The sequence below is a fragment of the Aplysia californica genome, unplaced genomic scaffold, assembly GCF_000002075.1.
Source record: "Aplysia californica isolate F4 #8 unplaced genomic scaffold, AplCal3.0 scaffold00644, whole genome shotgun sequence".
Classification (NCBI taxonomy): Eukaryota; Metazoa; Mollusca; class Gastropoda; order Aplysiida; family Aplysiidae; genus Aplysia; species Aplysia californica.
The window spans coordinates 230,778-245,041 of record NW_004797914.1 but is presented as its reverse complement, the minus strand read 5'-3'; the positions used below and the strand labels follow the sequence as shown (position 1 = coordinate 245,041).

At 46.5% G+C, this 14,264-nt stretch overlaps 2 protein-coding genes across 2 annotated transcripts in view; both read left to right on the top strand.

Annotated features, from left to right (window-relative positions):
* The first annotated feature begins 4,404 nt into the window (after positions 1–4,404).
* Positions 4,405–4,986, top strand: LOC106013070. Its single transcript, XM_013087827.1, has one exon. It carries the CDS (start codon positions 4,405–4,407, stop codon positions 4,984–4,986), a length of 582 nt encoding a protein of 193 aa, XP_012943281.1.
* Positions 4,987–5,641: 655 nt separating this feature from the next.
* Positions 5,642–14,264, top strand: part of LOC101859510 — a gene marked incomplete at its 5' end in the record, with an annotated part of 38,045 nt that continues 29,422 nt past the window's right edge. The window contains 2 exon segments of the mRNA XM_013087830.1: positions 5,642–5,826; positions 6,656–6,777. Of these exon segments, the coding sequence (XP_012943284.1) occupies positions 5,642–5,826; positions 6,656–6,777 (307 nt within the window).

The window sequence follows — 14,264 nt, the reverse complement described above, 5'->3', positions numbered from 1 at the left end:
CCCCCCCCCCCCCCACCCCCACCCCACCCTTGATAATCGATGCAGACCTTTGTGCTGTTGAAGCTAGAGCGGTGAGCAGAGTAAATCTGATTCCCTGTACGTACTTCTCTGTTGACATCTACCCCTTGGCGCTCATATGACCTTATGCAGTTGCGAGCACCGTAAAACCTCTACTAAAACAAACATATGGCCTTATGCAGCTGCGAGCACGTTAAAATAGGGGGAGATTCAAAAAGAATACGCCAAAATCATCAAAATATATTTCAAAAACGAAAACCAACAGAAAACTCCAGTTTGGACATATTTTTTGTACATACCTTCAAGTTTTACAAGTGCTCAATGTGGCCACCGCCAGCAGCAAAGACAACATCAAGCCGATATGAGAATTCCTCCCAAACGCGCCTCATATCTCAGGCCATCGTGTTTTATTTTTCTTTTTTTATGGGTAAGTGTTTTACGGCGCTCGTAACTGCATAAGGTCATATCAGCGCACGGGACATATTAAACATTTTAGATTGGTAGGACATTTTGAATGTTGCCCGGTTGTCAGCCGAAGCCTGCTCTTATCGATTTTAGACCACCAAGGGATCTTCAACGTGCGCAATTTGCACTCGGGACCTCCGAGATTTTTTACCCTTGTCCGAGAACGCTAGGTGTAGATCTTTCCTACCAGAAAATCAGTGGTGTGGCTGAAAGATAACATTAAGAAGGAGCCAAGGAGTAGCAGTACGGTCACCGTGTTGATTGTAGCTGCCATTTGATCTGTCATGTTATCGATATTAGCTGGAAGTGGTGGAACATAAACTTTGTCTTTAACATACCCCCACAAAAAACCCACACACAATGCGGTCTGGGGATCTGGCAGGTCAGTCGTAGACAGCGAGGTATTTTAGTACCTCTCCAACCGATCAAACGGCGAAGCACATTTTCACTCAGATAAGCTAGGACCCAGAGATGTCAATGGGGCTGGGCTCAACCATGTTGAAAAAGGATGTCATTCAAATCTGCGCGCAAAAATATTTTTCGCCCTTGTCCGAAAAGGCTAGGTGTAGATGTTTCATACCAAAAGGTCTGGGGGGTGGCTGAAAGACAACATTAGGAAAGAGATAGGGAGTAGCAGTAGAAAGGCTGCAGAAAGAATCACGAGGTCAGAGGAGGGGATGAATGAACTGATGAAACGTATAACAAAACAAGCATAAAATAAGATAACTAGCATTATAAACGACCCGTCACAACCCATTTCCTCGCAAATAGTAAGATCATGCACGGGTAGACGTATACCTCTAAAAGCAAAGAAAGAAAGATATTTTTAAAAATTTACCTTCTAAGCATAAGGTTATTGTCAGAATATGCATCAATAGGTATTGCTCTTTCTAGTATATATCTATAATTATAACTCTACAGGTATTCTAATTAAATTGAATGATCCTTCTGATGAGATTTGTACATTTTGTCAGTTGTTCTTCTCTTTTCATATTGAATTTTAATGAGAGCAATATATAATTTGTGGCGACTAACCTTGTGTGTTGTTATGTGTAGTACGTGAGTTCATGAGTGAGAGTTCAGGGAAAGTCGCCAACTTGTTCGAGTGAATGTAGGCCTACGAATGTCATGTCTTGTCCTGAGGCCTTCGGTGTGTGTATTTCGCTTCATGTGACAATAGGATTATGCTCGCTGTTTTTCCACGCGTTCTAATAATTTGTTGAACGAAAGGACATGTATGCTACATTGGTGACCCCGACGTGATCTAAGGTAACGTTGTCTAGAGATCTAGATTTAATTTGGCATAACCTAGAATCTAGTAAAGGCGATACGTTTCTCACAATCATGGCAATCGAAACTGTAGCACTCAAAACTTCCTACGTTCTGGATTTCTTGTCCTTCAGCGTGGTTCGCACAAACAGAGGCCCAATTTGCTTTGCGTGGGATCACAACTGACGAGACAAAATACTACTACGTCGCAGCGGCACTTGATGCAGCTACAGCAGCAAGATCCCTATCCATAATTTCCTCACCTCCTTCAAGTGAAAAATACGACACACTCAAGTCTTTCCTTATAGAGGCCTATGGTTTATCAGAGGAAGAAAAAGCAGCAGCCTTATTGAGCATAAAAGAACTGGGCGATAACAGGCCCTCCGAGATGATGGAAAAAATGCTAGCTTTGTTGGGAGAACACAAACCGTGGTTTCTTTTTCGCCATAATTTTTTACAGTTGCTGCCAGAACCTATTAGAGCTCCTCTGGCGAACTCCCACCACAGAACAGATTACCGCGCATTAGCGAAAGAAATGGATAACCTGTACAACTCCCTTTCGCCAAATTTGAAAGTCTATACAGCGGTGCGACCTATCGATTCTGTTTCAGACCTTTCCGAAGCTTATGCTATTTGCTGGTTCCATCGAAAATTTGGATCTAACGCAAGACGCTGCAGCAGTCCATGCAAGCACTTTAAGAATTTCCAACACAAAAAGAATCAGGGAAACGGGAGAGCCGGCCAGCAGTAGAAGTAGAAGATCCGACTGTTGGTCCGCAATGTTGCTCAACAACAACTCTTACGACACCGACGACAGATTGTTAAGTGACTCAGCTGTTTGTCACGGACATTAAGTCTAAACAACGTTTCCTGATAGACACAGGTGCCCAAGTCTCTGTGACACCAGCGTCATGGGCGGAAAGAACGACAGGTGCGACAGGTCTACCCATGCAAGCAGCCAACGGAACAACAATAGCGACCTATGGATCCAAAGTTATACCACTTCATTTCGGTGACCGTGTGTTTAAAGCACGTTTGATATCAGCCAATGTTAAGCGACCCTTACTGGGGGCTGATTTCCTCCGGCAACATTATTTATTAGTTGATGTTCGAGGACACCGTCTAATTGAGGCAGAAACCTTCTCGCATATCTCTTGCTCGGTCAGTTCCATTTCAACTGGCCCAGATCTGGCACTCATAGAACCATCAAGCAATAGATTCCTCAAGATTCTCAACGAGTATCCCGAACTCTTAAAGCCTACTTTTTCCTCAGCCGATGTCAAGCATGGTGTGCAACACTTTATTCCCACCAAAGATCGACCGTTTTTTTCTCGTGCTCATCGTCTGGCACCAGACAAACTCGCGTCTGCAAAGAAGGAGTTCCTTGAGATGGAGAACATGGGCATAATACGGAAATCAAACAGCCCCTGGGCATCGCCTCTGCATGTTGTGTCTAAAAACGACGGAGGTTCCGCCCATGTGGAGATTACCGCAAGTTGAACGATGCTACAGTCCCAGATCGTTACCCCATACCCCATATTCAGAACTTTTCTGCTCGTCTAACTGGTAAGACCATTTTCTCTAAAATTGATCTTGTTCGAGGATATCATCAGATCCTCATGGCGCCCGAGGACGTATCTAAAACGGTAGTGATCACACCCTTTGGTTTGTGGGAATTCTTGAGGATGCCATTCGGGTTAAAGAATGCAGCACAAACATTTCAGCGACTGATGGATACAGTGCTTCAGGACCTAGATTGTGCATTTGTATATCAGGACGATATCCTAGTTGCTAGTTCATCAGCCCAGTCTCACGTCGACGGCCTCAACGCAGTTTTTCAGCTGTTGCGGCACCATGGATTGGTGATTAAACTGGAAAAAAATGTCTTTTTGGCGTTACATCACTTGATTTTTTAGGACATCCGGTTTCTGCATCAGGTTCATCACCTATGCCCTCTAGGGTTGACGCCGTTAAAGAGTTTCCTAAGCCAAATACAGTCAAAGCGCTGAAGGAGTTTCTGGGTGTACTGAATTTTTACCATCGTTTCATTCCCAACATCGCTGCGATTTTGCACCCTCTTTACCACGCTCTGAAAACAGAGAAGCCTCGTCATGCTCTAAGTTGGACCGATAAAATGAACCAGGCATTCCTTTCAGGTAAACAAGCCTTGGCAAACGCATCTATTCTGGTTCATCCGTGCGCAGACTGCTCAATCGCTCTCATTTGTGATGCATCTGATGTGGCAGTCGGTGCTGTCCTCGAGCAATACAAGAATGATCGTTGGGAGCCTCTCGCCTTTTTCAGCCGGCCACTACGTAAGCCGGAAATGAAATACAGCACCTTTGATAGAGAGCTTTTAGGTGTACACCTTGCGATACGCCATTTCCGGTACATGGTGGAAGGTAGGCAATTTATTATCTACACCGATCACAAACCGTTGGTCTCTGCAATGTCAAAAACTACAGACTTGTGGTCAGCCCGGCAGCAAAGACAGCTGTCTGCTATCTCGGAATTCAGCACTGACATCAGGCACATATCCGGGAAGACAAACATTGTTGCCGATTATCTCTCACGTGCTGTGATCACAACTAATGCAGTCTCACTCGGCATGGATTTTGCAGCCTTAGCAGCAGCTCAGCAGTCGAGTACAGAATGATCGAAAGGTTCCATCGTTCACTTAAAACGGCATTGAAGGCCAGACTCACTGGTAACAACTGGGTGGAAGAACTTCTTTGGGTACACCTTGGGCTACGAACCGCTCCCAAAGATGACCTGGGATATTCATCAGCAGAACTGGTCTATGGCGAGCCACTGACCGTTCCAGGCGATCTTTTACCCTCTGAAGCATCTACTTGGTCAGCAACAGATTTTTTGACAACTTTTCGAGCTGAAGCACAGTTCACTAGGCCTAGACCGGCTATCCACCACAGTGACCCAGTCACATTCTTCCCACCATCTTTGTTAACAGCGAAGTATGTTTACATCCACACAGATACCGTGAAAGGTTCATTTCAAAGACCATACACAGGTCCTTACGTTGTCCTCGCCCCGGGAGAAAAGACCTTCCTTCTGGACATCGGAGGCCGCACGGAACGCATCTCAGTAGATCGCCTAAAGCCTACACAGGTAGACCCTACCCAACCAGCCCATCTAAAGCAACCAGCACGACGCAGCCGCCCTCCGGTGCTACGGGAACCAAAGCCTACCGTTAGGAGCACCGATGGGAGAGAGTAAGATACTGAGGCCGTTCACCACCGACAACTCACGACACGTGCTGGACGTCAAGTGCGTCCACCCACACGCTACCAATGATCCCATGAGACGTCTGTGCTGGGGGGAGGTGTGTGGCGACTAACCTTGTGTGTTGTTATGTGTAGTACGTAAGTTCATGAGTGAGAGTTCAGGGAAAGTCGCCAACCTGTTCGAGTGAATGTACGAATGTCATGTCTCGTCCTGAGGCCTTATTTGTGTGTATCTCTCTTCATGTAACAAAAGGACTATGCTCGCTGTCTTTTCACGCGTTCTAATAATTTGTTGAACGAAAGGACATGTATGCTACAGATTATATTTTTTTATGTTTAACTGCCTGTGGTTTTACGGCCCTGTACAGACAAGAAAAATTTCCCTCTGAGATAATAAAATATTCTCTTATCTTATCTTATGTGGGGGGCAAAAAGTGGAGAAGAAAGCAGACGACAGATCATTGTTAGAGAGCAGGAACGGATGTAAAAGGAGACAATTTAGAGATGAAAAATTTTCCATCGCTATCCGGATTCGAACCTGGGACCTTTTGAATGGGAGGCGAACACCTTAGCCTCTTGGCCACGAGAGCCCCCTACTCTTTTTTAAACCAGAAGGTACTAACCAAAAACAAACCACTACTTGACAGTCCTGCTCGCCGTCACCATGGGCTTCGTCCCGACAATGACCAGAGCTGACCAGTCGCTCAGGAGAGGGGACATCACCAACCACAGGCTCCAGGCGTCCCCTTCCCATCCAAGCCTGGGAGATGAAGTGACGCTGTCCTGTTCCTTCGAGCTCCATCTCGCCGCCGAGGAACATAATAATATGTCGGTGAGATGTTTGAGAACTTGTGATCTCTCTCTCTCTCTCTCTCTCTCTCTCTCTCTCTCTCTCTCTCTCTCTCTCGTGTAAGTGTATCTGTGTGCCTGTGTCCTCTGTGTCTGTGTCTGTGTCTATGTGTGTATCTGTATATCTGCATGGTTGAGTGCCATGGGGTTGTCTGTCTGTCTGACTGTCTGTCTGGCCGTCGGTCTGTGGGTCTGTGTGTCCGTCAGTGTGTCAGTTTGTGCATCTGTGTATCTTCATGACTGTCTGTCTGTTTGTCTGTCTGCCTGTCTGTTTGTTTGTCTGTCTGTCTGTCTGTCTGTCTGTCTGTCTGTCTGTCTGTCTGTCTGTCTGTCTGTCTGTCTGTCTGTCTGTCTGTCTGCATGCATTTCTGCATATCTGCTTATTTGTGTGTTTGTATGTTTATATATATGTATGCGTGTCTGTGTGCGTGTATCTGTGAGTATGACTGTGTGTCTGTGTGTCTGTTCTGTGTCTGTGCGTGTGTCTGTGTATGTATCTGTGTCGCTGCATGTATGTCTGTGTGTCAGCCTGTGTTTCTGTATATCTGTGTATCTGCATATCTCCGTGTCTGTGAATCAGTCTGTGTGTGTCTATGTGTTTGTATGTGTGTCTGTGTGTTTGTAGGTGTGTCTATGTGTGTATCAGTGCATCTGCATGTCTATCTATGTATCTGTCTGCGTTTCTGTATATCTGTGTATCTGCATATCTGCGTATCTGTCTGTGTGCGTACTTTTGCGTCCGTGTGTCGGTATAATATATTATACATGTCTATCTATCTATCACCCCTCTCCCTCTCTCCCCCCTCCTTCAGGAACCAGCGGTGACCTTTCATCAAGCTCGGCAGATCACCAAGTCCCTATCTGGAGTACCCTTCCAGGACAACCAAGTTGCCGCTGTGACGTCACCTACTGACCAACTGGACACCCGAAACACGTCAGTCTGTGACAGTGACGGTGACGTTGACGTTGACAGTTTCTGAGAAAATAACAAAGATAATGACATGGATGATAACAGAGACACTTACAAAGATAAGAACTGAGAGAAATAGAAAGATTTTAACAGAAAATAAACAAACGTAATAACAAAGAGGATGAAAAGATAATAACAAAGACAATGACTGGCATAATAAAAATGACAATAGGTAAAACTGAGATTATAATGTAATGTATATAATATAGATAAATGTATTATAATATATATTTTACACATACACATATTTTATTTATATATATGTATATATATATAATATAATATATATATAATATATATATATATATTATATATATATATATATATATATATATATATATAATATATATATATATATATTATATATATATATATGTGTGTGTGTGTGTGTGTGTGTGTGTGTGTGTGTGTGTGTGTGTGTGTGTGTGTGTGTGTGTGTGTGTGTGTGTGTGTGTGTGTGTGTGTGTGTGCGCGTACGTATGTATGATTATCAGTGGCGGCTCGTGGTTATATAGAACTGACCTGCCATCATTCACATCGACTCTTTCCCCCTCCCCCCACCTCCTTCTTTCACAACACACATACGCACGCACTCACACACACATACACACACATACATACACACACACACACACACACACACACACACACACACACACACACACACACACACACACACACACATACTCTCTCTCTCTCTCTTTATCTATCTATCTATCTATCTATCTATCTATCTATCTATCTATCTATCTATCTATCTATCTATCTATCTATCTATCTATCTATCTATCTATCTATCTCTTTCTCTCTTGATCGACACAGAAAAAAATACTACTACTACTACTACTACTAAAGTCTATGCTAGAAAACAAACTGACTATGAGAAGCAATAAACTGTTGGTCCTGGCCTCCAGTAGATCTACTTTAACCAAAGACGTTTACTTTCTACACACCCACACACATTATCGACGCGCACTCGACCTGTAAATATATGTAATAAAACGGTCCTGTATGAAGACAAAAAGTCAATTTATACTGTACCAGAGAGGCTGTGTGTGTGTGGTAGCCTATCCGTTCGAAATGTTCGGAGCCCCGAAGAGTGTGCTCTTCGCCAGGGCCACCGCCTCCCTTGGGTAGCGGGTGAGGCAGTCCAACCTCCCTGAATCCTCCCCGAAGAGATGCCACCGCCGGACCTCCGTGGCAGGGCATCTCTGCAGCCAGTGCTCCAAATCTTGGGGCTCCTCGCTGCACAATGGACATATTGGGTCCGATGTTTTGTCTATTCTATTTTTGTAGGCCCGAAGCCCAGAGAAATGACCGGTCCTGATTTTTGCCAGTAATGACTGGTCACTGCGGGACATAATAAGAGCCTCTCGTTTTAAGGAAAATGCCCTGTATACTTCCTTCGTCCGCGTGTGGCATATAGGGGGGTCTTTTGTAATTAGTTTTATCTGGGCGCACGCACTGTCATAAGTAATTTTGTGGCCTGGACCCGGCAGCGCTGTTGCCAGTTTGGCATTACTGTCAGCGAGATCGTTGCCGAGGATATCGCGGTGACCAGGGATCCACTGAATCGTGGGTTGAGGTATTGCATTATTTATGCGTAGTCGCAATTGGTCGAAGGATGGTGATGTTCCCACTAGTGCCATGCATAGTGATTGACTGTCGGTGAAGATAGCGACCGAGTTGGATGCATCGCACTCTTTGTCAATCCAGTCAATGGCCATTTCCAAGGCTCTCCTTTCTTCCTCGAAAGAGCACGTAAATATGGCGCCTTTCTCCCTCAATGTCTCGACAACGGTATGGTTGGACGGGTTCCCCGTTGTGATGACGACTCCAGCGCCGCCGTCCGTTGTTCCTGCCCTAGCCGAGCCGTCAGTGTAGATATTGTACTGTGCGCCAAGCTCTCGTGCTCGACGAACAGCAGCGCTTTGAATCTTCCCACTGGAGTCACTCCTTCTGCTTATGCCGTACAGGTGGGGGAAAGTGATGTCGGGGTTGATTCCACGTTCCCAGGGCCTGGTTTCGAAGTAAGTAATGGGCCTCCTCTCGCAGTCGAACAGATGTGGGCTCTTTTTGCTGACGTCTTCGGCCCTTTTTCGGAAATCCCTGCGTCCTTTTAGGCGTCTGTGCACTTGTTCCGTTGCCGCAATTCGTCGAGGGTGGTCGTTGTTCAGTCGGAGGGCCTTCTCTCTTGATCGGAGACAGTTAGCATTTATGGTGGACTGAATGCTTGGGACCCCCGTTTCAGCTCGAAGTGCCTCGATCGGTGAGGACTGGGCTTGGGTGGTAATCAGTCGCAGACATCTGTTTTGAATCACCTCCAGATTATTTATCAGAGTTTTGCTCAGCCACGGTTGCCAGCTGCTGCTCGCAAAGTTGAGAACACTTTGTATATGGGTGAGGTAGACCTTGCGTTGGTCGTCTTTCCTCCATCCCCATTTTGAGTGCGCTACAGCGCCGAGCATCCTCATCTTCAGTGTGGCCTTAGCTATTACTGTCTCAACCTGTTTCCTGAACGTGAGCCTGCGGTCGAGTGTGACTCCCAGGAGTCTTGCGTAGGGCTCATACCTAATTGAGAATTATTTATCGTGATGCACGGCTTCCATTCCGAGTCAGATGTTGCGAGCGTGGATAATGTTGTCTCGCTCTTTGAGCCGTTTAGCGTGAGATCCATCGCCTGCTCCAGTCAGCAACGATGTCCACCGCTCTTTGTGCCAGACTTTCGGCGTCTCGTGTTGTGCGTGATGAAGCGAGGATAGAGACGTCGTCAGCGTAGAGTGAAATTGTGTGATCGTCCGGAAGTAGTTTCGCCAGTTCGTCGATATAAAAAAGGAAGAGGATGGGTGCCAGGACCGAACCTTGTGGGGGACCTTGGTTCATTTTCCTGCTATTACTCAGTGTTCCATTGAATCGGACTCTGGCTTGACGATTTTGAAGGAAGTCATTCAGCCATATAACGTATTTATCTTTGATACCTCTGTTCAGGAGGGTGAGGAGTAGGCGTTCTCGCCAGACCGTGTCGTATGCCTTTGAAAAATCGAGGAGGACGAGTAGCGATTTCTCCTTCTTTTGGAAGCCATCGGAAATTTTCTGCGTAATTCTCAGAATTTGGTCTTCCACACATCTCCCCTTCCTGAAACCAGCCTGCAGATCGGAGAACCAGCCGTTCCGCTCGGCCATGTCGTACAGTCGTTCAGATACCATTCTCTCCATAACTTTGATGACACAGGATGTGAGGCTGATCGGTCTAAACGACGTTAGTTCCGATGCTGGTTTGGCGGTCTTGAGGAGGGGGACAATGATGGCGTCTTTCCAGACTTGTGGGACATCAGCTGAGCGAAATGACATGTTGAAGATGGAGAGCAGTTTCTTCAGCGCTTTGGGATCCAGGTTTTTGAGGAAGGACGGAGGGATGTTGTCTGGTCCGGGTGATCCGCGGGACTTCATCTTTGCAATGGCATTCCTCAGTTCCCCGATAGTGAAATCGGGCTGGTCTGCCCTTGGGTTGTTCCGTAAGTATTTCAGTCGCTGTTTGAGTTGCCAGTTTTCGGCTCTGTCTTCTTTCGACATGTTTAGACTGCAGACGTTCGCATAGTGGTCTGCGAATGTGTCCGCCTTATGCTTGCTTGATGTCACCAATCGCCCATTGTGTGACATTGCTTCATTTGGCGAGTTTGTCTCAGGGGTACCGTTGAGGCTTTTTATGATTTTCCACATCTTGGTGTCGTCCTGTGAGTTGGTGGTTTTCTCGAGCAGTTTTCGCCAGGCGTCGGTCTTAGCATCGTTGATCGTCTCCTGCGCCACGTGGCACGCCTCTAGCCATTCTTTGCGGCGGGTTCGCACCTCTTTCCGGAGTCTACTTCGCCTCCGGATTGCTCTTGGAACTGTGGGGGTTTCCCATGTCTTTGTGTGCCTGCCTGGTTTCACAGTGCCGACAATACGGGTACCGGCGTCCATCAGGGCAGTGTGGAATTCAGACACCATGTTGCGGATGTGGTTGTTCGACGGCATTCTAGTCACAGTGTCAAGTTCAACGGCGTCGGTGAAAGCTTTCCAGTCGACACCGAACGATTTCCAGGTGACTTGACCCTTGAATACTGATTCATGGCTGACCTCAGTGTTAAGGGTCACGGAAATTGGCGCATGGTCAGAGCTGCCAATTCCGTCTACTGGGCACCAGGTGTGCTTCCCGCTCCATGTTGACCCACATATAGAGACATCAGGGGTACTTTTTCCTCCGGTTGATGGTTGAGGGAGAGGGATTGGGGTTGCGATGGTCGTCAGGTCTCGACGATACGAGTGTGTCTTCCGTCGTTCATTACCGTCATGTCGCTATCCAGTGTCCAGTTCAGCAGACTCTCCCCTCTTGCATCCGGTGGTTGAAAGGGATCCCAAAGGGGACCGTGGGCATTAAAGTCACCTAGTATGATAGACTCGGGTGTGGTTGGGAGTTCGTCGGTTGCCAAACGTGTAGATTGTTGAGATGTGTGGGATCTGACGTGGGGGGGGGGGGGGGGCAGTAAATGTTGCACAGTGTGACCCATTTTCTCTTCCCGACTCTCACCTTAAACATCGAAAGCTCAGTTCCTCTGATGGACGCGTCTCGGACATGTTCGAAAACCAGGGTATTCTTGATATAAGAGATGAGACCTCCACCTCCGTCCTTGCTCCGTCTGTCCACCCTGATTGATGAATATCCCTCAAATCTAGGTGTCGTCTTACTTGGTTTTAGTTTCGATTCCTGGATGAGGCAGATGTCGAAATCACCCTCCTTCAAGCAAAGTCCAAGCTCGTTTGCCTTAGTTGTGATGCCATCGGCGTTCCACTGCATAATGCTGAGCGAACTTTTGGTCCACTTTTGGGGGTCATCGGCAGATGTTTCGATCGCTGTGCCACCCACCACCGTGTGAAGTCTCTGGGCTTATTCGACCGCTAACAATACCTTCCGCAGCGGCGTTTGCGAGCAGTCTCGTTAGTTTCGTGCAAGACTTGTGGAAGTACTGGGTACAGGACGCGCATGCAACTGGCGTGGTATTCACTCGGATTGGTTTCCGGCAGCCCTTACAGTTGACCTTGGGCCGTGGGGTGGATGGTAGGGGGGTAGATCTGACTGTGTTATTTGTGATTGGGATTGCGGTTGGGGCCGTGTTGCAGGAGTGGGTTGCACACCTCCATTTTGTCTTGGGGTGGAACCTGCCGATGTGGCTGCACCTAACGTCCTTATGGTTCTCGCTTGAGCATCCCAATTCGTCGCAGCGGAACCGGCCGGCGTTTTTCCTGAGCATCTTGCTGCAGACGCTGCACTCGCGTCTGGCAAAGGTCTCCTGTCGGGGTGTTTGGTCGACGGGGACTGGGGGTGAGCAGTGAGTTCTGCAGAGCCATTCGCGCTTCCTGGAGTACCGGGAGATGCCGCTGCAGGATTGATGAAATTTCTCGTTGCAGCCGTCAGCACAGCATATGAACGGGTTAAGAAGCAGCCTCTCTTTTCGGCCGCAGGCGTTGCAGACCTGTGGCGGCAGGGCATCCGGTGAAGGGGATGTCCTTTCGGCTTGGGCAACAGTGTTGATTGCGGTAGCTCCACTGTGGGTCGGAGAGTGCCGGTTGAGTGTCGGCTGAGTATTGTGAGTGGGGGTTTCTCTAGCGCTGGTGCTGTTCTCATTGAAGGCTCTGGGTCCTGGGGAGAAAAAATGGGGAGGCCGGGCCGCCTCTTGGAGTCGCGCTGTCTCTCTGGGGGCGGTGTCAGCTTGGGTTTGGTGTCCTTTTGTTTGACCTGGGTTTTTTCTCTGAGATATTTCAAATTGTAATGTTCTTTTCCCTCCTCTCTTTGACCGTTTAGTTTTTGGGATCCTATTTAGATTGTTTTCTCTTAGTTTCCTCATAACATTGGGAGATATAAAGACATGGTTCATTGGTCGAAATAACAACAGAGTGTCTGGGGAGAATGTTGTTCTATTTTCCCTTTCGGTGAATATCTCTACACTGTCCATTCAAACCGATGATTAGTGACTATGAAGATTAGGGGAAGCTCGTAGAAAAAATCGTGAATCTTAGATCGAGCTTCTTCCTCAGATTAAGCAGAAACAATGAGGTTCACTGTAGCCTAGAGAATAAATAAGAACTTGACGTCATGATTATTTGCCAACCGGAAGTTTGTTGTTGTTGTTGTTGTTTTTTCTTTACTTCAAGGACAAAGCTATCACATTAATCGCCGAAACTAAATGCACATGATGGTAGATCTATAACTTTTTAAAAATATCCAGGAATTAAAAACAGGAATTAAAAACAGTCAGGAACACCACAAATTAAGAGGAGCACAGAAGGCTGCCTGTTGGCGCGATCATCACTCCTCTTGTTTTGTAACTAATGTCACACTTCCGGCCGAGATATGTGCTGTTACCATCTAGAATCTAGTGAATACCTTGACTAAACAGCAGTCTTTAGAATTAAGACAATGATTCCAATCCAAACCGATGGTTAGTGACCATGAATATTAGGGGAATCTCGTCCCACGCAGATCAAGTCTACAATCAGATACTATACAAAGCTGGACAAAGTTAGCACACAACAGTTTTCATCATTATGTAATCAAATGTTCTTCATCGTACTTCTCAATTCTCAGAACAGTGTCGTAACCAGTGGGGAAGTGTGTCAAATGCTTATTATAGAACTTGGTGTCTAGCTGGGGCGACGGTGGAAAAGGGGAGGGAAGGGAGCGGGTATGCCTATTGTTGTCGGCCCAGTCTCTGACAGCCGAGTGCCTATCCCTCCTCGTCATAATTCTCCTATATATCTTCACTAGACAAACCCTCTATTCGAAGGCCAGACTCACATGGGCCAGGTAAGTTATTAGTGGGGAGAAAGCGATGAATAAATATCAAACAGGAACTATAGGTGGCTAAAAATTCAATAAGCAAAAAAGATTAGTGCAATAAATGTTCTGATGAAATTTAGAGAAAGGCTGAATGATAAATACATGTACTGCTGATAAAATAATTCTTGTGTCTGTGCTGCTCAAGATAGTCTCATTCTTAATTGTGTAAGTAACGCAGAGGCCAATTTGGCAATCAAGGGATGCTATATTCGCTCTGAGGGCAGTCGATGGATTTGCCCAGTGGACTGACGTCATTGCTGAACGCGCCGTGTTCGGTAGGCTATAAATAGTTACTCCAAGGGTTTTTCCTCGTACGAAGTTCTGCGACGTGACGGCTTGACGGAAGACGATTTAAAGTCACGAGCGGCGCGATAAGCACCTTCTCGACAAAACAGCAGTGAATCCGACTAGTCTATTTAAGCGCCTTCAAATCGGCAAGGTGCTTTGTGAATGTTGATACATGTTTGTTTTGATTTACTTAAAACTGAAAGAAAATCATCATCAGCAATAAATCTCTTGTCAACAGTCCAGCTGACAAAAATTTGCCAAGTTCACAAACCTCCCCTGAATATATATA